The following is a 26087-nucleotide window of genomic DNA, read 5'->3' as shown; positions in this document are numbered from 1 at the left end:
ACTCAAAATTAGTTAGTTCCACTATATTGCAGCAAGCAATGTGAACATTTTGGTTACTCAGATATCTGGTGGGTTATCTCATTTGATTTTGAAACAGCATAGTTGCAAAACTACCTTAAGTTGCTGGTCGCTAGTAAGTCAGTGGTAGGAGTCCTCTTCGAATGACTTGACAATCATTATTTTTAAATACATTTATTTTTATTGTAATTACACTGATCTTTTCTTTGTAGGCATATTTACCATCCCGTACGGCATTGGTGTTTGCTCCAGTGAAGGAATGACCAATTTCAGACTAATGCTTGAGTTTGTAGTTAGATTGCTGCAAAGAAATTGCCAATTTTCACAACGATTTTTGCATAGAGAAGAAAATTGTGCCATATTTTTTGTACAATATTGTTAACAATGTTAGAAAAGTAATGCATTTATATTTTTGATGAAATATATTGTTTATCCTTGTGAAGAATTGTTGAATTGCTTCTTTGGAACTAATGTTAAATCTGTAAACAGTTTTTCTCATGTGGAAACTTTATAAAAAACATGCTCTTCCTGAGCTTTTTAAGTCTAATCAATTTTCTGTCAATTTAGCATCTAGAGGCATCCTGCATACAGGAAATCAGGATGAAACACCACTTATTCCCAACCTTAGAACTAGAATAAGCCCTTTGTGAAATTTTCCTTTAACCACCTATCTCAAAGCTAAAAATAAGACCTAGAGCTGAACAAATGGGGAGACTTTCCATATCTGGTTACAACAGAGTCAATGTTGAACTTGCCTGTTGCCATTTGCTGAAAGGTTAACTCAAGTTCCAAATGCTTCCACACATGGTTCATTCCTCGCATCCGGTGCATTGGATTTCTGTTCATACACTGGTACAGATTGTCCCAAGTTAGTGTGGTGAAAACACAATTTAAAAATATCACCAAAAATTTAACCATCATAATAGTAGCAATAGAACAAGGATATCTTTATATTGTATTATTTGGTAATATGCAAGGTGGTTATTTAAAGTTTTAAGAAGAATGTTCATGTCAAGATAATTTGCACAGTTATGATGAAAACATACTTTCAAAGCATCACCAACATTTTAACTACTATCATAGTGGTAGTAGATGGTTAGAACAAGGCAGTCGCATATTCTGAAAATTTGACCTGGTTTACAGCAACAGTTCTTATTTATTGTGTATGTTATACATGAATTTGATATAATAGGTATAACACGCCAATGCAGTCATGCAAGTGAAACAAAAACAGAAGTCTGACAACTTCAAATATTTCAGCAAAATACATATATATGACAATGAAAAAGTTTGTTTACCAGAGGTAAACCAGGTAACATGGGAGAATATGCCACTGGAACAAGGATATCCTTAGAGATCCCTCCCTCTGTGCAGGTACCAGTTAAAAATAAAACATGGTTGGCTACATAGTTTACTTAATTCAGTCAAAATTAAATTTCCGGAGTTAGGCACTAATGCTATTGTTTCATAAACCAAAGGATAACTTGTGTATAAAACTCCTCTGGTTGAACCTGAAACCAATTATTTTAGCCTATACCTTATGCAAATCTTCCAACTCAAGTTCCTTTCAGTGGTCCATAAATATGAACATAGATGCAAACTTTGGATGGGAACAAGGCACATTTTCTGCAACCCCCCCCCCCCAATAATTATTTGAAGTTGGCAGTCCTGAATATGAGGAATCTTGTTTCAACACTAGCTGCCTCTGATCATCAAGTGTCTCAGTACCACATAGAAAGTTGTTCCTACATCTCAAATGGATGTGCACCTTCCCCCCCTCACATTGGTCCATTGAGATCCACCACTTGAAAACCTCCTGGTGCAAGAGGCCAGTGAAATAACACATTTTATTAATCTATTAAAAATTGACTTTTATGCGCAAATTTCAAGATGATTACTACATTGATCCCAACAATTACCATAGTATAGAACCATCGTCTGCAAGCAAATTACATGTGATAAGTTCATTTTTTGTGATAAAATTCATTCAGCAACTAAAAAAAAGTGAAACAAATTGCTTTTAGCATAAATATAATTGCAGCTGTCAGTAATATGAACACTTAATTAATCTGTCTTTTTGTGAATGCAGAGTACTTCCACCAAGTTATAGTTCTGCAAAAAGTATGGGGTTGTAGTAATAGGTGTTGATAAGCATGTACTCATTTTCCTGTGAATAAAATAAAATATTGCATGTTTTCCAACTTAATGATTTCTCAGACATATTAACATTCTTTATAAGCTGGCAAAATATAGGGAGATTCAAAAGTCCCAAGATACCCTTTTTTCTCTGAAACGGATGCGGTAAGGGGACTATATGCGAGGGTGCTTCCAGGACATGGCCGCCATATTGGATCGAGGTCAATTTTTTCAAATGGCAAGAGGGTCATGTGGGGTATCAAAACACATTAGAATTTTGTTTTGTGATAGCTGTAATGGTACAAAAGTTGACACAAAGATAGAAACTGCATGCTGCGGTACCCACCTCATGTCCTAGAGGATGTGATTCCCATTGTGCCAAACACACTATTCGAAGTAGCGAGATCCACTCTGCATGGACCCGCGTGAGCATCTGTGGGGGTATTTGATCAGAGGCCTGCATGATGCAGTAGCGTAGGTGGTGCATTGTAGATTTTCTCTGAGTACACAAGCTGTTTCAAGTAACCCCATAGAAAACAAAGTCTGGGAAAGTGATGTATGGAGATCTTGCTGGCCATTCAATGGGACCACACTGGCCAACAAACAGAAGATGTGGCAACTTTCAGTGTCAATAACTTTTGTACCATTACAGCTATCACAAAACTAATTATAGCATTGCATTTCTTGGAAAATTCTAATGTGTTTTGATATTCCACATGACCTCCTTGCCATTTGAAAAATTTGACAATCCAATAGGGTGGCCATGTCCCGGAAACACCCTCACACACAGACCCCTTACCCAGGTGAAGTTTGATCTGCCATTATATCAGTTTCAGAGAAAAAAGGCTGTCCTGGGACTTTTGAATCACCCTGTATATATAGTTATTTGTGTATATATTAAGTATCTGTGGTCTTTTTTTTCATTGTATCAAAATGTGAGCACATGCTTACAACAGGTGTAAAAAATGCATTTTATAATAGGATAAAAGGATAAGAATATTACTTCAGCCTTAATGGGTGGTTGTGCAAAAACTGCCAAAGAAAATGAATTTGGACACTACATGACAGGTATTGTAATCAGAAGTTTCAGTTCGAATGCAAAATGTCTTAATTTGAAACACAGTACTATATAGGGAAAAAATAATAAAAAATTATTACGAGTTGCTTTACAAGTAGAACAGATCTCTTCAGGATTAAAATGGAGAAAAACAGTTATTCAAAGTGATGTCAATAACTTTCAATGTTTGTTGTAATACAAGTTTAGGATTATTTAAATTTAAAAGAGGTATCAAATGTGTATATCAGAGTTTGAGTTTTGTTTAAAGTTTACTTTTATACATAAGATAGGCTAATTGCAACTGGACCTACAGTTAAAAGTGGGATCCAAACCACTGTGCCTCCACTGGGTATTGAATCTGGGACCCCTTGATTACAAGGCAGTGACATTACCGCTATGCCATCAGGGAGACCCTGCTTGCATATCTGAGAATTCACTTACACATAATGTGCGTTCCATGGATAAACCCTACACACCTCAAGATATTAGGGAGATTTCACAGGTGGCACTTGATGATTTCACCAACCGAATGCAGGCCTATGCAGCCTGTCATGGCTCTATGGTGTGAAATGATACTGCTCATTGGCTCATCCCAGAGCTGCATATGTTGCATGTCACTTTGGTGTGAAATCTCCTTTAGCCAAATTCAGCCTCGTACTTTCTCCATCTAGTAGGTTTACACGATGGCTTCAGTTATGCATCTTGTAAGTCCTCTAACAAAACAAAGAGGGGTGGGATGAACACTAAATCTTTCACAAAACCCAAAAGAAGAAATCGTCTGCATAAGATATCTTTCCAGGTGGCCACAATTATAAACAAGTTTTAATTAATTTTCTGCTATGTGGTAGAGTTCTTTTTTAATAACCCTGTCAAGGTGAAATCCATATAGAAAACATCCAGTAAAAGTATTTCAAATTCCTATGCTGCTCCCATGCGTACCTTCTCACAAAGGCAGAAATAAAAATAAAAGATACCACGAGAATTGCATAAGGTTAGTCTCTCCTGGGGAAACCATAACTTTTGTCCTGAAACTTCGGCCTGTGTGGGATCAGTGGCCACCGACCATCGTGGGGAAATTGGGGAGCTAAGAATGAGTAGTGTAACCTGGTCATGGAAACCTACAACAACTGGGGTTTAGTCGTGCGGACCACACATCGCCCAGTAAGTGGTTGGATGATCTCCCACCTCGGGTGAGTTAGTGAGTACGATCAGGTGGGAGTGAGCTTGGTAGGTGGCCCAGGCCCTCAATGGGCTGTTGATACATGGGTTACATGTTATTACGTAAACAAACCTGATTTCATTTACCTTTCTGCATGTTTTTCCATACGAATTATGCAGTAATTTTATTCTGCCTCTATTACTCAATAGTCCCAATTGTAATCTTATAACAATCAATAATTGTCAACACAAGAAGTGCAAGCAGTATTTTACCTAGATGGAAATATTGAAGTGTTTCAGAGTGAACAGAACACAAAAGCAAATGAGGAAAAACTAGTTGTACAATTTTTCAAAAATGAAACTTCCAGAGAATTAAGAAATGCTGATAGATTAAGCCTCTCTCTGGGATTGTCACAAAGTGACACATGTAGCATGTATTATGGTTATTTCACAGCTGCAACTCTTGTAATAAGTGTGTATAATGCCATTTACTTATTTTTCATTAGGTTCCCTCTTAAAGACAACCATTAGTAATAAATAAGGCTGCATATGTGAATGTAATTTGATAAGTCACGTACACTTCTGGATTGTTAGTGATTGCATTGGCTTCTACAGTTTGGTCCAAAAAAATATCCTCACCCAAAGGTTTTATTGAAAGCACATGACAATGAAAACTAACCTAATTCTATTGAAAACAAGGTAGTATTTTTCTACACTATTTATCATCAATTTTCTTCTACTATCCATTATATTTTTCAATTTTTGTGAAATTTATCAACATTTTGTGTTCTATAAGAGCCTGTGACCACAAGACAGGAGCCCGGATTCGACTCCCAGGGTCGTTAATCTTAGGTGGGAATTTTTGCGTCTATATCCCTACATAAGTCGATCTGGGACACACACACAGTCTTTCATAAATGGGTGAAACCCCTAAGGGTAAAAGTCACTCAACAGTGGTGTGATTTTAGTCATAACATCTCCTATGTGCCTCATGGCACAGGATAATGCACAAGCAGGAGCGGTGCCAGGGAGGCACGAAGGGGTTCTTGCGCATCCCTTAATTTTATTCTGCACCCCCTCCTTAAACACCCCCTATCTGATATGTTATAAAACTTAGTGTATAATAAGATCTTTCAATCCAATAATAACAATAAAATACTGTGTCCTTGTTTTCAATAGAATAAGGTTAGTTTTCATTCTCATGTGCTTTCAATAAAAACTTTGGGTGGGGATATTTTTTTGGACCAAACTGTAATGGAATCATTGTAACTCGGAAGCGTCCACAACTGTACATAATTAAGATGAATATCTTTGTCCATTTTACAAAAAGATTTACAGTGATATGGTGTATAACTGAGTATTCAACATATATTGTAGTTTTGCAAATGATAAGGCAAGAAATAAATCATGAGTATTTAACTATAATTTTCCCATGTACAACAAGAAAATAATAATTCAATATACAAAATGTAAGGAATAAAAAAATAACAATAAACAAATAACAGTGCTCATAATAAGGTAATATCAGTATGTGCTTGCCGAGTTAATGGTCATGATTTTAGGGTTTCATATTAGTACCAAAATTTTATATCCATATGCTACCTGGTACAATTTAAAACCCTGTATTCACAGCCTTATTATAGGAGGGGATGTATGTCTCTGCTATTTGTACATTCAATAATTCACATTCATATGGCTTGCACTAACTGCAAGTAAACTACATATGATCAACACTACAAACATTCTTTTCCATTTACAATGCCCATGCAAGATAAAAAATGTATTTTTATATGTATCACAGAACATCCCTACAATTCTTTGCCAGATCGATCCTTCCATGATTAATGTGCATTTTATGAACATACAAAAATATTTGTTTCTCCAATATTAATATTTATACTATCAAAGTTCCACTGTATACACATATAAAAATAAATATCAAACATGTATAAACTATCTACTTCTTCCAATATCAAAGTGTCTACTGAGCAAGTGCACATATTCTAACAGTAAACAATGGCAAAAAAATATATGGAACTCGAACATTTACTGGAGAGCTATTTTGTTCTTCTATGTACCCATATCAAAACAAAACTACTATTTATGTTATTTTTGAATGTGCACACACAGTTCGTTAAATTGATAATATATTCCACAATTTTCTCTAACAAAAAGATATTTAAAATTTGTAGAAGTTTAACAATCTATTCATTAACCAAGCATCATACCAATTAAAAAGTTACTTCAAACTCAACAACATTCTTCCTGGATTCTCCAAGTATTCCTTTACACAATTAGAAAATCTAGCAAGTTCAGCACCAGCTACAATTCGATGATCGGCAGTCCAACTAGCACCCATTATATGTTCTGGTCTCAATGCCCCACTTGAATCATATTTAGGTAACACCTGAAAATTATTGAAATCAATTATCAGTTTTCATGAATATACTTCATAATTAGTGCACATAGCTACAGGAAACCAAGCAGCAAATTGAAATCCTTAAGCAATATTTACTGCCAAATTTAACTTTGTGCACATTCACATGTGTGTGTGTGTGTGTGTGTGTTTATCCTGTGTAACTTTTTCTTGATACTTGATTTTTCTTCTTTTATTAACTTTGGTGGTACTACTACTACCTACACCAAAAATATTAAGATCTAGGTTTACATGCTTGTAAAATTGTACTCCATGGGAGGAAAAAGGTCAAATATACCTCATTGGAAAACCAAAGGTCTACCTTACTTTTGTGTAAAAGTAAAGTTCTGTTCTTCATTCAGATAAAAATGGTTGTAAAAATGTATTTTTTTTCTTCCGTTTTTTTTATACAGAGCATTCCCTGACATTCGCTACGAGACTCGGCGGCAAGCTGTCCGGCATCAGCCCTTGTCTTTCCCGGTGAACAGGTCAGCAACAGTCGCTAGAGTCGGCTATTAAAATTACAGTTTTCATATTGTGTACTAACCTTGACTACAGAAGGTGTTGAAAATGATGTCCCTCTGCTGCAACACATTCCTGGCATCTCCGAAGGAAATTGGCATTTACACGTGCAAGTTCATCTACTGTAATTCTCCCTCTTTGTATACTTTATTTCCCCATTTTTCTTTCCACTTTTATTCAGAACTGACCCTGTTACTGTAAACTTTTTTGTGAGGTTTAATATAAGCGACTGTCGTGGACCCATTCACCGGGAAAGACAAGCGCTGATGCCGGGCAGTTTGCCACTGAGTCTCATAGCAAATGCTCTGTATAAGTATAATTCAATTGTGTGCAAGTTCATAAAATATTGTAAAATATATATATTTTGTGATTCATTGGTTATTTTCCTTCACATTTGTGCCACTTTTGGCTAATTGTGAACTTACAAAGAACAAACCCATGCCCAGGCTGGGATTTGAACCTGGGACCCCTGGTGTCGTAGCTTTTTTGTGATTGAAGCTTATTAATGTGGGAATATGTCGATCATGTATAATGTTGATATCATTTGTGGAACAACCACAATTAATGCTTAATTACAATGTTGCAATCTCAGTAATGGTCAACCCAGTGGCAATGCATACATATACAAATGATGGTCATGGAATAAAAATCAAATGTCCATATCTTGTCTTTGCACATTGTGCAAAGGGAAAAAAATAGAATTATTTGTATTGGAAACTGGCCCCACGTTTCATTGACGTATTGCTAAAATGTGCATGGAGCAAGTGCACTTTTGTAGCCAAGCATTGCCTGCCTGCCCTCTAAACTACAATTTTTAAGCATTGATATCACTGGCATGAATTTTTCATTCCCTCTTTTCCTGTGTTATTAAGTTGCTGTTCATCGCATACTTTATTACTGTATACAGAGGAGTTGGGTTCAAATGTTTGGAAAGATCCTTCATCAACTTCACCAAATCGTGCTCATCGTTGATCTCACTCTGACTGTTTAAATGTGCAACATAAAATGATACTGAGAAAATGACATTTGTACAAAGATTGGATAAAATGAGAAAATGACATTTGTACAAAGATTGGATAAAAGTTAACAAATGCAACATGAGAAATATTTTATTTATTACTTTACATTACAATAGTGCTTTAGTTCAGACCATAGGAATGCACTTCCAAGTTTCCTACATTCTGTGTAGCAAAGTGGCAACATTATGAAAGTCACTTGCAACCTGCAGAGTCTGGTATTGGCCACATCCCGCCACATGTCATTCACTAAATTTACCATATTAGGAGTGCAAAATAATTATTAATATCTCTGGTTATATTTGAGATACACATGTCATACTTCTGGATTTGGATCAAATGTTTTATATTATTTTTCTATTTTTTTTTCCTGCAATTTTGTTCAATTTGCAATTATGGATTTAAAGTTTGCACATTTCCCTAAAATTTCCAATTTTGAAGGATCTAATCAAGATTTGCATTTGATTTTCTCCACAGACATGCAAAACTAATCTGACTTCAAGTGTGCAAAATCTCAATATTATATCTACAGTTGATTATGAATTTTAAGGTGTTAAGGTGTTGCAAAATAGAAGAAAAAACTACTCCTTTTAGTGATTTTTTGTTATAATAATAATATGGAATGAAGAATAATTTTCAGATAAAGTTTATTGAAAAATAGATAATTGCAAGCTATCGAATGAGGTTTATTTGACTTCGTTCTCCCATGAAGTTCAATTTTCTTGCATGTAAACCTAGGGTTAAATATTTTTGATGCTGACATTAGTCTACAGTATGCTCCTGCTTTATTATGTGTGTTATTGCTCCTGTTCTCACACACACTCTCGTAAGTTTTATTATATTTTGTCTAACTGTTGTTGCTGCTACTTGTGACTTTATGTTTCTTTTCCCACTTTGTCCTTAAGTTTTGCAGGGCAGTGTACGAGTATTTTTGAAAAAATATTACTGCTGTTCTGTGTGATCTCCACAATTATAATGAGCAGGCATGTTTCAGTGCCACAACTAAATAAATATTTGAACAACAGGAACCTGATCTTACTAAATAAAAAAAACTAAAAAATAATGACTAAGTAATTCTCACCTGAATTTTCCCCAATGCTACAATTGCTACTTGAGGTGGAATAATTAGTGGAAATGCATATGTACAACCAATCTGAAAATAAATACATATATATGTAAGTAAAGAGAAAAAATGGAAGGGTTAACATTTTTTAACAAACTGATATGGAAAAGGTAAGAAACATCACCTGATAGTTGGTACCACACTTTCTTGATCTGGTCATGTGATCAGCATCACACCCTTGACTGCCTTTACCCCCCAGGTACCCATGTCATTTGATGCTGGGTGGGTGCCAGAATTAGAAATTTTATATCAAATAGGGTAAAACATCGGTTATTGGTATCAGCCCTAATATATATACCGCGTGAGGCACCTAAAAGTACCACCTGAAATAGCGAAGAAACCAGAAACAGTAGCGATGTGAGGTTTGCGGGAAACAATAATATCAAATGGGGCTCGTAAATCGGAGGTATGGAGTGGGTCGAAAAATATCGACAAATGGGGCATCTGGAGCAAAGTCATATTTTTTTAAATGGAACGATATACAATAACATGCATAATATAAAAGAGCACACACAGAGAAACACAACGCCGTTGGTCTCATGCATCTACTGCACATAGGAACGAAGATATGGCCATGTGAAAATATGTAAACAAACTAACAAGTGGCCCACTTGACCGTCAGTACCACGGCATGTAAGACTTCTCAGGTGCCTGACAGAACTGCCTTTACGCAGAGCAAGTTTTGATAGCAGGTCCACGAGATCGTGTTAGTTCATAGCAAGCAGTCGTAGTGGTAAGAGCGAAGATTATGGTGTTCACAAACATAGAAAAAGCGGACATGATCCTGATTTATGGGGAATGCCGAAAGAATGCCTCAGAAGCCTAACGTGTGTACGCAGAGAGATATCCGGACAGACGACAGCCATCTCGACGTCTGTTTGGTAAGTTATTTATTAAATTAAGAGACACCGGAAGTGTAACACCACGAGCACGTGTGCGGAACAAGCCAACTACAGGTGAGGCAGGTACAACAAATGTTCTCGCCGCTGTTGCTGTGAATCCGCACGTTAGCTCCCGTGAAATTACCAGGGATGCTGGGATGAGTCAGCGAAGTGTATTGCGCATTCTGCACACACACAAGTTTCACCCATATCATATCTCCCTCCATCAGGAACTTCACGGGAATGATTTTGTGGACCGTGTTCGGTTTTACACGTGGATGTTACGACACGACACACCCGATTTGTCACGTATCCTCTTCACTGACGAGGCAACTTTTACCAATCATGGAAATGTCAACCTAAGGAACATGCACTATTGGTCGGTGACAAATCCACATTGGCTTCGCCAAGTGGAACGCCAGCGCCCATGGAGTGTGAACGTGTGGTGTGGTATAGTGGGTGAACATCTCATTGGCCCTTTTTTATACAAGTGACACTGAATGCTGACCGATACATACAGTTTTTACAACATGAACTGCCTGTACTATTGGAGGACGTACCACTTCAGACAAGGAGGGAAATGTGGTACCAACATGACGGGTGCCCAGCTCACAGTGCAAGACGCGCTACAGCATGTGTGGAAAATACATTTCCAAATCGTTGGATTGGACGTGGAGGGCCTGTCAAATGGCTGGCTCGTTCCCCAGATTTGACACCGTTAGACTTTTTCCTGTGGGGAAAGCTGAAGGACATTGTCTACCGGGATGTGACAACAACTCCAGAGGATATGCAACACCGCATTACTGCGGCCTGTAGGGACATTCCCTACGAGATGCTACATTCTGTGTGCAACGATCTTTGCGTGGGCGCCTCGTTGTCTGTATCGCAGCTGACAGCCACCACTTTGAACACACACTTTGACGGGTTTTCGCTTCTTACGCAGTGGTTCTTCGACATACTGTCATGGTCATTTTCAATACATTATGCTGTAACACTGTCAAATACATGGTGCTCACAATGTCTACTGTATTTTTTCTTCCTTTAACACGTTCTGTCTTCATCTTGTCCAATGGCTTCCGACATCTCATACTTGTACATGCCGTGGTACTGACGGTCAAGTGGGCCACTTGTTAGTTTGTTTACATATTTTCACATGGCCATATCTTCGTTCCTATGTGCAGTAGATGCATGAGACCAACGGCGTTGTGTTTCTCTGTGTGTGCTCTTTTATATTATGCATGTTATTGTATATCGTTCCATTTAAAAAAATATGACTTTGCTCCAGATGCACCATTTGTTGATATTTTTCGACCCACTCCATACCTCCGATTTACGAGCCCTATTTGATATTATTGTTTCCCGCAAACCTCACATCGCTACTGTTTCTGGTTTCTTCGCTATTTCAGGTGGTACTTTTAGGTGCCTCACGCGGTGTGTGTGTGTGTGTGTATATATATATATATATATATATATATATATATATATATATATATATATATATATATATATATATATATATATATATATACGAGGGGAAGTCATTAAATACCAAATTTTATTCTAAACTGCATGGAGATTTATACACAATGAAAATTTGTATTTCGGGACTCTTAGCAACACACCATAAAGGTGTGGTGACACAATAGCTTGTACAACATTACCACTACACTGCTTACTTGCACCATAGATGAACAACAAAGTGTTATTCTTGTTCAGAGGGAGTGAAACCTTCTAAAATCTACAGCAGAATGAAGGTGTATGAATGGGTGGAAAGATCCCTTTTTAGAAACAGAAGACAAAATGTCAGTGATTAACAATGGAGTGGGAGGCCAGTTAGCAAGGCAACTGAGGCAGCGAAACAGCAGATCAACCAGCAAATCCATTAACTTAGTACAGACTAACTTAAACAATTGTCTCCATACTGAACCTTAATTCTGCAGTAAATTTCAGAAGTTTTACTCCCTCTGACAAAAAAAAACAAAAAAAAAAAAACGATAACACTTCGTTGCTCCTCTATGGCGCAAGTGAACAGTGAAGTGGCCATGTTCTACAAGCAGGTGCATACTGCTCAATCGTCATGACATCTTTCGGGTGTGTTGCTAAGTAACTATTTTCATTCTCGAAATACAAATTTTTGTTGTCCATAAATCTCCATCAAGTTTAGAACAAAATTCCTGTTATTTAATGACTTACCTTGGTATATATTGTATTGCGACTTGTTAATTTTTGGATGAAACATTTTTCACATGTAAAATTACATTTCTACAGAAAAACACAAATTTACAGTGACACATTTCAAATGCCTACTTGTACTCCTAACTACAGCGCCTTGAATAACGTAGTGTGGAAAATGACCCAAGAAACTGGTTCCCCGAGACGATGACAAGTAGATGGCAGTGCGATCGACCCAGGTGCTAATTTTGTTATGAAAGTAATGCGGCTTAGTTAGTTTTTGGAATATATTGTATAGATTTGTTTCTCTAGAAAGGCGGTAAGTGAATTGATGGAAACAGTTATATTTGTGGAGTGATTTGCAGTCACGAAATGGCATTAATTTGGAAAGAAAAGTAAAATAAAATTAATAAATAAATAGCATGCGTAACACAAGAAGAAACATCGCAATGTGATTCCGGACGTCAGGTCTTGGACTGTGTATTAGAGTTTATTTTTCTATGTTATTAGAATATAAATAGTATCCTGAGAGATATTTCATACCGAGGCGACAAACCACAAATGTCTCTTGAAAGCGAGCTGTCGGAAATCAATGCAGCCTTTCGAACCGTAGGGACAAAAGCTCTGACTGCACAGTTTCCTCAAGGAGATTTTACACCAAAGCGACACGCGACAAATGATACGAGGATTTCACACCAAAGCGACATGGGTCATTCGGTCCAAGGCAATTTTCATACCGAAGTGACACATGTTGCTTGGAAAGGAGCCAATCAAGAGCAACATTTCACATCGTAGCAGCATGACAAGAAGCACAGGCCAGCATTAGGTTGGTGAAATCCTCAAGCGATAAGTGTCACGTGCCGCTTGTCGCTTTGGTACGCAATCTCACTAAAGCAAGTTACTCATTGCATCGCGTATGCGCGAACAACAAACCACGGCAACATGTTGCAAGCTATTGAGGAAATGGCCCAGTTTGAGCGACGCACAAGCGACAAAGCGACACGTGTGGCTTATCGTGTCGCCTAGATCTGTTGTTGTAATGTGCGGTTTATCGTGTCGCCTATCTGTTGTTCGCAAGCAATGCTTGCTAATAGACTAAAGGCACCATGCTGCTTGTCACTTAGTTGGGAACTCCCCCTGTAGCACGTCGCTTCGGTCTCAGCACCCTTCCTTTAAGGAGCTTTCCGACCGAAGTAACAAGTAGCACGCGAATACGCCATATGAACGTGTCATTTGCTGTTTGGACCCTCATGTGCAATGAATGCTATTTTACAGTCTGGAAGTGTGTGTCACTAGTGTGACAGTGTGAACATCCCGTGTCGCTTGTCCCATTGGTTTGAAAGTTGCCTTACACTCATGTCGATGGCACTAAGAAAATTTTGTGGGGTTCCCCTTGTCATTTCATGCAATCATCATTATCATCATCGCCGCGATTAGTTTAAAGCGGAAGAAAAGAGACAGTAAATATCAAAAATACAAATGCTTCAGTGTGTATATCTTTAAAAGAAATGATGATGATGATAATAATAATGAACCTAATTCATACACAAAAATTTAGTTGCCACGAACATTCCACACGTATTTTTTGTCCCGTATTATTAACGAAAGTATGACGATAACAGGACGTGGCCGACTGTCGAGAATGTTCGTTAATATCTTCGCGACCACTGTACCAAATATCATAGCAATTATCACATTCATAGAAATGCTTCATGTAAAAGAATCAGACGTTGCAGCGAAAACTCCATTTACTTCCATTATAAGCAGTCGAACACCAAGTACCGGGGTCAACACCAGCACCTCTAGTGGATCATTTTCGAGTGGAACCAGCCAGAGAGCGCAGAAGCATGCCGTTTTCTACACTATGTTATTCTAGGCGCTGTACTCCTAACCTACAACCAAACATTTCACTCTCAATGAATAACAGAACTAATATGCAAACAGCCTTTCTACATATCTTTATGCTACAATTCAATATTTTCTTTGTTTTCTACAGAATCATGTTATAATGGTACCATTTCTTCCTTGAAGCAGAATATACATAATTCCATTAATAAAATATTACAACTTGAGGCCCATAATCAGACATCTTGCAACTCTGCAAAATATGAGTCAACACATGCAATAAAATATCTAACTTTCTAAATAATTAAAAAAAAAAAATACTTACTGGTCCTATATTTGAAATTGTAAAAGTACATCCACTAAGTTCTTTTAGACTTAGAGACCCTTTCATTGCAAGTGCTTGCAATCTTTTCAGTTCTGAATTAATTTCGAGAACATTGCATTGTTGAACATCTTTTATGACTGGAACAACTAAACCAAAAGGTGTGTCCATTGCAATTCCAATGTTGTGTGAACCTTTATATATAATGTTTTGCAATTCTTCATCTATGGAAGCATTAATTATTGGATAGTCATTCATGACAAGCGAGACAGCTTTAATTACAAATGGTAAATATGTCAATTTTTCATCTGTATTTTGATTTAGCCTAGTGCGGAGTTCCCTCATCTGGCTCATGTTTACATCATCAAAAACTCCAAAATGAGGAATGGTCTGAAATGAAGATGCAGATGTGTTACCACAATAGCAGACAAGACACAGTTGATCATTACTTATACACATGTACCTACCTAGCTAGTACACAAATAATTATTTCCTATCTACTCCTCTGCATATGAGAAAATTACCACCTACAGCAACGCAATGATTTATCAATTTGTGTATTGTACTTAGATTCAAGCAAACCTAACATACAACACTGTCAAATTCAGGGATCTCTCAAAAGCAAAGGCTTATCCAGATACTGGAATGAAAACTTTTGGCTCAAGGACAAGTGTGCAATGTTATCCACTGCTTTTGTAAGCAAACTACATATTGTGGAACCCTCATTTATGTTCCTGGATTTTTTTATTCAAAGGTTTCACCTTGGTCCCCTGAAAAATGTTCAAGGTTCCACTTCCGATATGTGATAAGGTGTTGTACAGGCAATATTCCATCTTTGTGAACAAAATTAATGCATGAAAGGTTTAAAATTACGCGATTTCTAGAATTCAAGGAATGCCCAGACTAATTAAGGTTCAGCTTGACCTTTGGCTGATGCCAGCAAAGCTCTTTTCAGAATTTTCTCTCCTGAAAAACTGCTATGATATTCCAAATCCTGAAAAATTACGACTGCTTAGAATTCCTTCCAAGGAATTTTTTGTGGCTACTATTGTGTATATCTAGACAACAGTGAAAGCAAATAACATGAAGATTCACGTGAATGCTCTGGAATGCATTCTAAGCAGATGTAATTTTTCGGGATTTGGAATATCATAGCAGCTTTTCGAAAGTAAAAAAAATTCTGAAAAGCTTTGCTGGCATCCACCAAAATTCCAGCTGAGCCTTAAGCTACATTACATTTATCCAAACCATGTAGAACTGGAATCAGTGAATGCTCAGATGGAAGTGACTGGTTGGGATTGTAACTCTGTATTTCGTCCAGCTATCGTAAGTACGTGGGGATAAAAAAAAATAGCACTGAATCCTACAAAAAGGCATTATAACCATCTCACTTACATGTACAGTATTTCCCCCTTACAAAATCTTGCAGCATGCTACTGGCTGAAAAATGCATTACTCTTGAATCAAAATTACCATCATAATTAATGTCATGAAACAAAAGGATTACACACCTTAGAATGAGTCATGGACTTGACCATCCCTTTCATAAATGTTGAAATAGGTACTACACGCTCCTCTCCATTCTTCAAGCTGATAACATCTGATGTGCTACTAGGGACCTGCACTGTTGCTTTTGGTACAGATTCTTGTGTAATTGCAGTACTTTTAGCTGGAAGCCCCAATGTTTCAACTACTCCAGATTTGCTGCTGGAAATATGCTGCAAAATATCTTCCTTCAAAATTCTTCCATCTTTCCCTGTACCTCTTACATCTTTCAATTGTACCTGTAACATGAAAAGTATTAGATATACAGTGGAACCTCGATTTTACATTTTTCAGGGGACCAGGCTAGGTAAAAAGGCAAAGTTCCCCTTGCATATAGCACCATGCCATGAAGGCACATTTAGGGGATGTGGGTGTACAGCCCTACACATTCTCGATCTCAGCCAATTTGGAGGTGATGGGATCAGCACCATGCTCTTGCAACCTTTACCCCCCAGGGTTGCCCCCAGGTACCCTTTGATTTAAGGCTGGGTGAACCCCAGAACCACTTTATGTGGGAGCAAGGGTGGAAAAATTCCGACCTTAGATCACACACCCTGGGTCTCCTGCGTGGCAGGCTAGAGAAACTTAAAATGCAGGAAAATGTAAAATTGAGGAAAACTTTATAACATGTTGCTTTGTTGGAACCATCAAGATTGAATGTATAATGCAGAAAATGTAAAATCTGGGAACATAAAATTGGGGTTCAACCATATATAATTCTATGAAAAGGAAACAAGAAAATAAAATCTTAGTCGAGAAACTAGTTGTACAGAGGACTCATTTTCATACGTTTGCTCCACAGATTCCTGGAACAGAGTATAGTACAATGGAACCTTAAATTTCCATTTCATCTTCATGGTACCAATGAATAAAATCATGAACTTTTCTGATTATACATTTTCCCACTTTATAAAAATTTTAGCCACAGTTCCTCAAAACTGTATAGCATTCATTCAAAAAGGAAAGGATGAGTTAGTAATTCAATAAAGAATATGAGAAAGCTAAATCATCTGTTGACATATTTTGCAAGGGTTCATGGAAATAGATCCTAAGAATGCATATTCTAATACATATTTAAGGCTCCACTAGACCTTTAGCCAATGCCAGCAAAGCTGTTTTCAAAAATTATTCTCCTTTACAAAAAACACTGATATTCCAAATTCTGAGAAGATACATCTGCTTAAATTTGTTCTGGAGCATTCATGTGAATCTGGGTGCGGTTTGCTTTCGCTGACGTCTGGATATTCACAATAGTTTTGTGGCTATGTAAGCCTATTTTCCATCACATAGTGCTTTTTGAAAGGAGAGGAATTTTCGAAAAAGGCTCAGCTGGTGTAGGTCAAAAGTCCAGCAGAGCCTTGACATCAAACACAGAATGTATTTGGTTATGCTGCATTTTTACTTAAAACGGGCAGATTAATTTGGAGGGGGAGGGACTATCCCTCTCAAGACTATAGTAAAAATAAATTGTCAACTTAAAAACAAATACCAATGATGCCCCCTCCCCCATCACTTCCTCCCATGCATAGTGCATGAATGCTTTTCACCAAAGTGAACTATTAAATCAGCCACTACCTATTTTACTGATGTTAGAAGTAATGTGAGCATTTTTTACCTTCTTTCAAGTATGTAACCTGTTGTGGTGCATTATATATCTCAAATAGATATAATAAAAACCGTAAAAAAAAAGTAGGATAAACTGCTTCATTAAGTTACATGTTTTTCTTTAAGATTATGGAAGTTTTATAGCAGCATTTGGAATAGTGAAAATCATTCTATCGTCTGTTGTACAGACAATAAAAATTGTACCATGCTAGAAATGGGTGTGTACCATGATTAGTACAGAATTAAACTTGGGCCTTTTGTATTTGGATTTTTACATAGTTATTGATTGATTGATTTCCTTCATTTTACTTTGCTTTTTGCCACTTTTGGCTAATTTGCGAAGATGGGGATGAGTGATGATATGATGAAATTGATGAATGGACACTTACCAACATCCATGCCCAAACCGGAATTCAAACCCAGAACCCCTGGTATGGTAGCACGATGTGCTAACCACTCTGCCATGGAGGTCAGCTTTACACAGTTATGATAATACACAAGTTGAAAGAAAAGGAAAAAGACATTTGCCTGAAATAAGAGAATATAAAATTTGACCCTACAACATACATTTTTATTCTTCATGAAAAACTTTCTTATTCGAACACAAAATACTGGTTTAAATTACGATATTTACAAAGACAAGGAATAGAAAAATGCACACTTAAAAAAACTTACATTATACTGCATAGCCAAGCGACGGACAGCAGGTGTGGCTAATGGTTTTCCAGCAGAAGCTACAATTCCACCGACTTCAACATGTGATGTGCCATCTTTCTGAATCTCGGCTTCTTTTCTTGCTATAAAAATTGATGTAATGCAAATTTAGACATCAATATAAATATTTACAGAACATGGTTACTTTCAAAATTTACTTTACAGATGCAACAGGAAATCAGTCATTTTTAAGATATAGTTTCATAACCTAAATAAATAAAAATAGAAAATGAATACTTAGCGACAAACCTGGAACTGAAGACTCCACACTTGATGTTGCAGTATCTCCTCTATCTTCTACTTCTATACTGACAAGAGGTTTTCCTACAAATGCAGTATCATCCACTTCATAATGCAGCTTCTTTATAATTCCATTGTATCGGCTTGTTATTGTAACTGAAGCTTTATCACTCTGAACTTCACATATGCTGTCAAATTCTGATACTTTATCCCCTACTTTTACAAACCTGGAATGCAAAAACAAATTCATGTCTACACTCAAGGTCTGAAACCTTTCTAAACCTAAGGTTTAGAAAATATATTTAACATCTACACACTAATCACATGTTTCGTTGATTGTGTTGGTGTTTTAAGTTCACTTTATGCACAGTAAGGCTAATCGTGACAGAATCTACAGCTTAAAGTGGGATCCAAACCACTATGTGCCTCCACTGGGAAGGCCCACTACATTGGGGAGGCCCTAATCACACGTTTCAAATTGGTGGAAGATTTGATAAGACTGGCAATCAATCAGCATAAAAAATAACCATATAGTCTGTTTTCTCATGAAGTGATAGTATGTTGTCCTTAAATTCTTAAAAGTTGTAATAAAATGCAGTTCAATCCTTCCAATTTAGGTGTGATCCCCCACAACTGTCATTTGAAATTAATACATAAAAGGATAAAACATAGATACTCTCTTGAAATATAGTGTTCCAATTAAAACCAATTAAAGTTGCATGCTAATCGTTAACATTCAGACAATCAAGTACAGTATCTGTAGATTCAAACTAGTATCAGACAATGTGGATATGTTGGTATCAGATTGGTTCAGATGTCATCTATAGTAAAAAAATGTGGTTGTGGAAAAATTACATTTCTGACTTCACGCTTTCTGCTACCATTCCAAAATTACCAACAATTCTAGCTTACGAAAACAATACAACCAAGAACAACAGTATTTTTTTAAAAAAATGTCCATGTCAAAAGGCAAACAGTGCTTATGTTAATAATTTCATAGTCAAAATCACCTATGAATAATTTAACCCTTCATCGGTCACACCTGGAAAACTAACATGATCTGTCGCACTGTATATGTGAGATGCACGTATGGTTGTAGTAATATAGCCATGATTAATTTTAAAATTCCACATTATTTTATTTTTACATATAATGATTCTTAAACATACTAAAACATTACTTAGCACTACATATGATATTTATTGTCACTTTACAAACATCATTTATATGTATCACTCTGCCGTTCACCACATTCCAGTTCAGTCTCCAAATCGCCTTCTCTTTCCTCTACCTTTAGTCCAGGGGCATTTGTAATCGCGTGGGTTTTTGAATGAAGGAATGATATGACCATTGGTGATGCAATGCTAATGTTGTACACAATCATGTAATACCAGGTGTTTTGCCTGCAAACGTGGCATGTGACCTGTGTGATATCATAAATTCAAGATGGCTACCACCTCACGCTCTAATAAGGAAATCTACCATAACTCCTTTAAAAGTTGTTTTTGACAATTTTGTGTTGATATATTTTGTTCAGAATTGAAAAAGGAAGAAAAATTATTCTTACAGTTTTATTCATTTCTCGCACCGTTATGGAGATATATCCAGTGAAACTATTTTGTACGTTTTTTGGAAGGATTCTTAGCAATATTTTACACTTTACTTGCGATTTGGCATATAAAAGGAAGGAATGACTGCCTGTTATATGTTGCTAATACCTGCAATTGTGGCATATGGTCTAAGTGATGTCATAAATACAAGATGGCTGCCTCCTCTGACATTAATAAAGCAAATTTATCCTAACTCCTACACGAGTGATTTTGACCATTCATAACCCAGTTGGTTTTTGATTGAACATGAAAGGAAGGCGTGGGTATGGGGCATATGTCTTCATTTGTAGGCATGTAATAATTTATTAGTAGGTGTTTTGCTGCTAATAAAACATATGTGATGTCAGAAATCCAAGATGGCCACTGTGGCGAATCGTCGAGAAGATTCGATCAGGCAGCAGTTTACTGTTTACATTAGCTTGTGTCACAGTTTCTATTGTTATGTGTTATGCTTGCCTAGTACATTTACTCCCATTGAGCATGTTTGCTCAATTCTGAACAATATGTGGACAGGTGAAAAATTTTTCTTACATGTTTTTTTCAACAATGAAGTCTATCTTGTTGGTATGGGTTAACTTTACTGAGAGTTGGGAGCGAGGGTTGGGGAGATTATTGAAGACCTAACATCAAAGGCTGATCAGGAGAGAGAAGAAACACCATATTGAGCTCACAATTATCCTTTTAATAATGGGAAATCATATTTTATTTGTTGTTTATAATGTATCATTTATGTGATCTGTACTTTAACTAATAGTAATAAAAAAAATAGTTTTTTCAAGAGGAAGTAAACGGACTTCCTTGAGACATCTTGTTGATTGATTGATTGATTTGTTGTTTTAAGTCCACTTTATGCACAGTAAGGCTAATTGGGACTGGACCTACAGTTTAAAGTGGGATCCGAAGAGACATCTTGTTTATGGGTCAAAATATTATGGTCACCCTAGTAGGGCAGGCTATGTTTAGGGTTCTTAGCATCACAATAATTTCCCTAAATGCTTTCAACATCTCATCATGTTGGTGCTGGCTTCAAGCATGACACCCCTTAGAGCCTTTCAATGAGAAGTGGGGATATTTTAGTACTTATCTCCTTTTCACTGATAAATAGGACTTTTGAGAATTGCAAAAAGTGTTAATTACTTTCAGAAAGCTTCAAATTTACTTTCACAATCATTTCCACTATACTGAGGAAGTTTCTCTTTCTTCTACAAAAGAAAAATGCCTTGCTGATGGCAAGCGTGGATGTTTCCATAAGGTACTTTTTATGCCCCCTCCCCCCCCCCCCCATAAATCGCACTTTTCAGAATTTCAGTGAGAATCACTTTAACCAAGGTTCAAATTTCCTGTGACAATCAGTTCTACTTTTCTGCAATACTTTGTCTTTCCCCCATGAAACTTTGAAAAAATCATTAAACATTTGGAACTTTACCGAATAAGCTACTGAGAAGCTTAGAACCACATGTCTAATTGCTTCCAAGAAAATCAACAATTTTAGACACATGTACCTCAGAGATATGGTGCAACCAATGTTGAGTTAAATAAAATCCTTAAAATATTATATTCTTGGTGAAATCTACGCAATAAAACAGTAATAACAAAATACTGACACTTACCATTCCTTTACAGCCACTTCTGTAATACCTTCTCCAATATCAGACAGGTTAAATGGAACTATTGCTGCATTGTAAGATGAAACGTGGAAGGCTGATGTTTGATGTACTATTGTCGAAAATACTTTCAGTCTTGTATCATGAATATTTTGGATCCTTTCTAAACAATGTCTTAATTTTATGGGCCTTGGTCCTCCTACTATTGTTGCCTGTAATATATAGGAGTTATTAATAAACAGCTTTCGTACTAATAAATTACACTACTGAGACAGTTTCCAAGATTTTATCTGAATAGTTTGAATGTGTTCTTGTGTTTCAACTTCCTTATACTTTAATCAGGGGTCTGAAGTTCGATCAAACTTTAAATAGTATGTCAACCCAATTAGCCTATCTAAACATAAAGGAAAGTTAAAGCAAACTCTGCAAAACTTAACCTACATAAATTTACCCACTAGCAAGTGAAAAAAAATGTGCATGGTTTATGAAGATTATATTGATCATAAACGTCTTCAGTTGATTTTAGCTCAAAGAGATGTGTTATGGTGAAGTACTGCACCTCTGTTACCTTAACCTGACGCAGCCCAGCCTGAAGACTTTACAAAAGTGAATATAGGACCTGATACAAGACAGAACAAGACCAGATGGGATGTTGCCTACCAATTTGAACGTTGCTAGGTTAGGAGTGCCTGGTTTGGTTTGTGGTGTTATCATTTGCACATGTTTTATTTTCTTTCTTTTGCTATTTGAGTGTGCATATGTCCACTTTTTATGAATAAAATTTGTTTTGTGTGCCATAGGTGTGCAAAAAGTGAGACCTTCTTTTTGTATGAAATTTGTGTCACAATGTTTGTACTTCATGTGCACATGCAGCTGTTCTCATTCATACAGGTGAATTTCACAGTAGATCATTAGGAGTGTAATATCCAGTGCTCAAAAAATCTTCTTCAGAGCTAGGCGCCAGCTCTGAAATCACCTAGCAATTGTGCATACCATAAGAAGCTGAGCCGACTCCCATGGCAGAGTGGTGAGCACATCGCGCTACGACGCCAGGGTTCGAATCCTGGCCTGGACTTGGATGTTTCATCATATCATCACCATCTTCGCAAATTAGCCAAAAGTGGTACAAAAAGCAAAGTAAAATAAAGCAAATTAATCAAAAATCTAACTATAAGAAGCAGAGCATCACCGTAATCACACCATCGCTATATCATGTGAGAAAGTGGGAAATGGGGGTTGGGGACAAGAGTAAAAAATTGTTACTAATTTTATGGAATGTTCACAACGTCGATATAAAAATCATTTACTAACTTATGCTGTACTGCAATTTTACAGCAAAAGATCAGTCGCCAGGCTGAAATTTTTAGTTGCCATGGTGACCTGGATTTTTCAAGCCCTGGTAATACCCATATAGTGGAGAACTGTAATAATTGCAGGAACACAGGGGCAGTTAACCTACTGTACCCCTCAAGAAATATGTTGATTTTTTTTTAATCGACAGATTTCAATGTTTCAATAAAATTGGTTCCAGCACATGGTAAATAAAAATAACTGAGATATTTCATTCCAAAGTATGGTCCACATAAGTAAAAACCTGCCAATTTGGAGTATTTTCCCTGCATTTTATTAGTAAAAACCACGTATGCATACACAAATAGCGAAAGAACACGTTGAAAATAACTATCAGTCCCAAACCTAACATAACAATGTAAAATTATAGCTGCTGTTGTTGAGTGTCATTTTGGGTTATATATTCACTTGCACGAAGCCTTTGGGCTGTTCTGCTTCACAGTAAGTTACAGAGAGACGTACTTTACTTCACAATAACACATTCCCGTGAGCTAAAAACAACTGAAAATGTTCATAAAAAACAAATCTTAAAAAAACATGCAAAATATTTCATTTTCTTGAGGGGGTACAGAGGGTCAAGGGTACCACTTCTGAAGCTTGAAACACATTTTAAGTTACACAAATATCAAAATCTATCTATTAAAAGACAAATCAATGTACCAATAAGGTTCAAGGTAACAAGCCCAACTGTTTGGCCTGTTACTTACCATCATTCCTCAAATTGCACTACCCATGGGGAGATTTCGCACTGAAACAACATGCATCATGTGTCACTTGGGGTCAGACCAATCAATTGCAGGCAACTGCAGTGTGATATACCACCAGCCCTGTCTAGTTCGCTGAACTTTTTGACTCGCTTTGACACTCTCTGCACCGAAGTGTCTAGTTTGTTGCACGGTGCAACACATAGTCGTCTAGTTCGTTGATTTGGAGTCAAGTAGTGTATTTGATTGTTTTATGATTTCTCGTAGTACAAAGACTAATTATCGTAGAACTTTGGAAATCATTGTCACATGAAATTTGAACCTACCTTAATGAGCACTGTTTGGACTCGAAAAAAGTTATTTAGGAATGACTTAAGATGACCGAACCCCTCTCGGATTTTCTTCATATTCGGCATACTCACTAATTGTGGCCTCCTAATCACGAATCTGAGTCGGAAACACATTGAAATTGAAAAAAAAAGCTAAAATAAGGCGATAGTTTTCGGAATGGAAACCGTAGATTTTCACGAAATTTTTGTTTCACAAGGAAATATATATATATATTCCTGATACTACCACAACACCAAATTTTAACTATGTATGTCTAACCTAACCACACGTCAATGGTTTGTGGGGCTAGTGTCAATGGTTCATGGGGCTAGTTCGCAATTATTTTGCAATTTCTAGACATTTCCGACAAATTTTAACTTCAGATTCGTCATTAGCAGGCCTCAATTAGTAAGTATGTCAACTATGAAGAAAATTGGAGAGAGGTCATCTTAAGTCATACCATTATTTATGTTGAAAAAAAAAGAACTTTAAAATTACCTTTCTCACTTCTCATGGACAATATATTCTCTGTTGACAAGCGACAGTAAATATCGTAGAAGCGTGGGAATGAATGTAGAAGTAAATTGGAACCTTAGTAAAATGCATTTAGCGACTTCATTTTAATGCTAAGGGAACCAAACGAAACCACGAAAGCATATATTGAACAAAACCTTAAATAATTGCTAAAACTCCGCAGTATGTATTAACAGACGTACATCGAAATCGAACCATGTAAAAATTGCATTCATAGCATGATGAAATCGCAATAAAACAAAAGGAACTTGGGCCAACATTGTTATTGTGCGTTTGTTCTCAAGTGGCATGATGCTTTCTCACTTCAGGGAGAGACCTAAATAATGAGGAGCATGCAACATATCACCTGAAAAAGAACCCATCAACAGTAACAATTCACACTGTAGCAGTATGACAGCCTGCACAAGCCTGTATTCAATTACTCAAATACTCAAGTGATATGCAATATGTGTCAGTTGTAACTTCAGCACGAAATCTCAGACACTTAACAGTTGAAACTTCATTGGGACCTAATTTTGTATCCTAATATAATCATCAGCACCTCAATAATAAGTGGATTCAATCCCTGCAAGGCACATTGCAGTGTGGTTTGGATCTTATGATAAACTATAGGCCCAGTCTCAACTGCCCTATCATCATGAACTGGACTTTAAACTGTAGGTCCAGTCCGGAATAGCCTTACTGTGCATAAAGTGGACTTAAAACACGAACTCAATCAATCAATCAATTTCTAAAAGTGCAGAAACTTGATATTTTGTACCGTAAACTTTGAGTATTATGAAAAGTTGAGACTGTGAATTCATATTCAGTGTGTGCCAAAAGTAATTTCATGCATTTTCTAACTTGTAAGAACTCTTTGTAAATTATATAATTTGGTAAAAGAATTCGAAGCATGGTCATGCCACTAATAAAACACGCTTTTTCCTAATAGTGCTCTTCACCTAATCACCGAACCTTTAACATGCATTCTCCTCGGATACTTTTGGTAACACTTCTAAAAAGTCTCCCGACGGTAATAATTGTCATATTTGTCGTTACTTCCTTGCATGACAAAAACGCTACAACAGACCACTGTATCCTGCGTGTTATACTATTTCACATATCCCAACGAGTTCGAGATACCATATCTCAATATCATTGACGTAATAAAAAAGGTTCAAAGTACGAGCGCTCTTGCGAACTAAA

The 26087-nt window shown here is 36.7% G+C and overlaps 2 protein-coding genes across 2 annotated transcripts in view; one reads left to right on the top strand and one right to left on the bottom strand.

The window, feature by feature from the left end:
- AGBE (1,4-alpha-glucan-branching enzyme) overlaps nt 1-463 on the top strand; it is a 72579-nt gene extending 72116 nt beyond the window's left edge. The window contains exon 14 of the mRNA XM_083117332.1: nt 231-463. Within this exon, the coding sequence (XP_082973458.1) occupies nt 231-281 (51 nt within the window). The 3' untranslated portion in view covers nt 282-463. The remainder of the gene's footprint in view (nt 1-230) is intronic.
- A 5055-nt stretch (nt 464-5518) lies between these two features.
- Nucleotides 5519-26087, bottom strand: Dbct (Dihydrolipoamide branched chain transacylase E2). The gene is made up of 8 exons (XM_083117331.1): nt 25857-26087; nt 21991-22196; nt 18780-18997; nt 18492-18613; nt 16178-16450; nt 14670-15056; nt 9405-9476; nt 5519-6776 (listed from the first exon to the last, which is right to left on the bottom strand). The coding sequence occupies exons 1-8, from the start codon at nt 25926-25928 to the stop codon at nt 6609-6611; spliced, it is 1518 nt and encodes a 505-aa protein (XP_082973457.1). The 5' UTR covers nt 25929-26087; the 3' UTR covers nt 5519-6608.

This window comes from Lepisma saccharinum, chromosome 2, assembly GCF_977018435.1.
Source record: "Lepisma saccharinum chromosome 2, izLepSacc3.1, whole genome shotgun sequence".
NCBI classification, from domain to species: domain Eukaryota; kingdom Metazoa; phylum Arthropoda; class Insecta; order Zygentoma; family Lepismatidae; genus Lepisma; species Lepisma saccharinum.
This window is presented reverse-complemented; position numbering and strand designations above follow the sequence as displayed.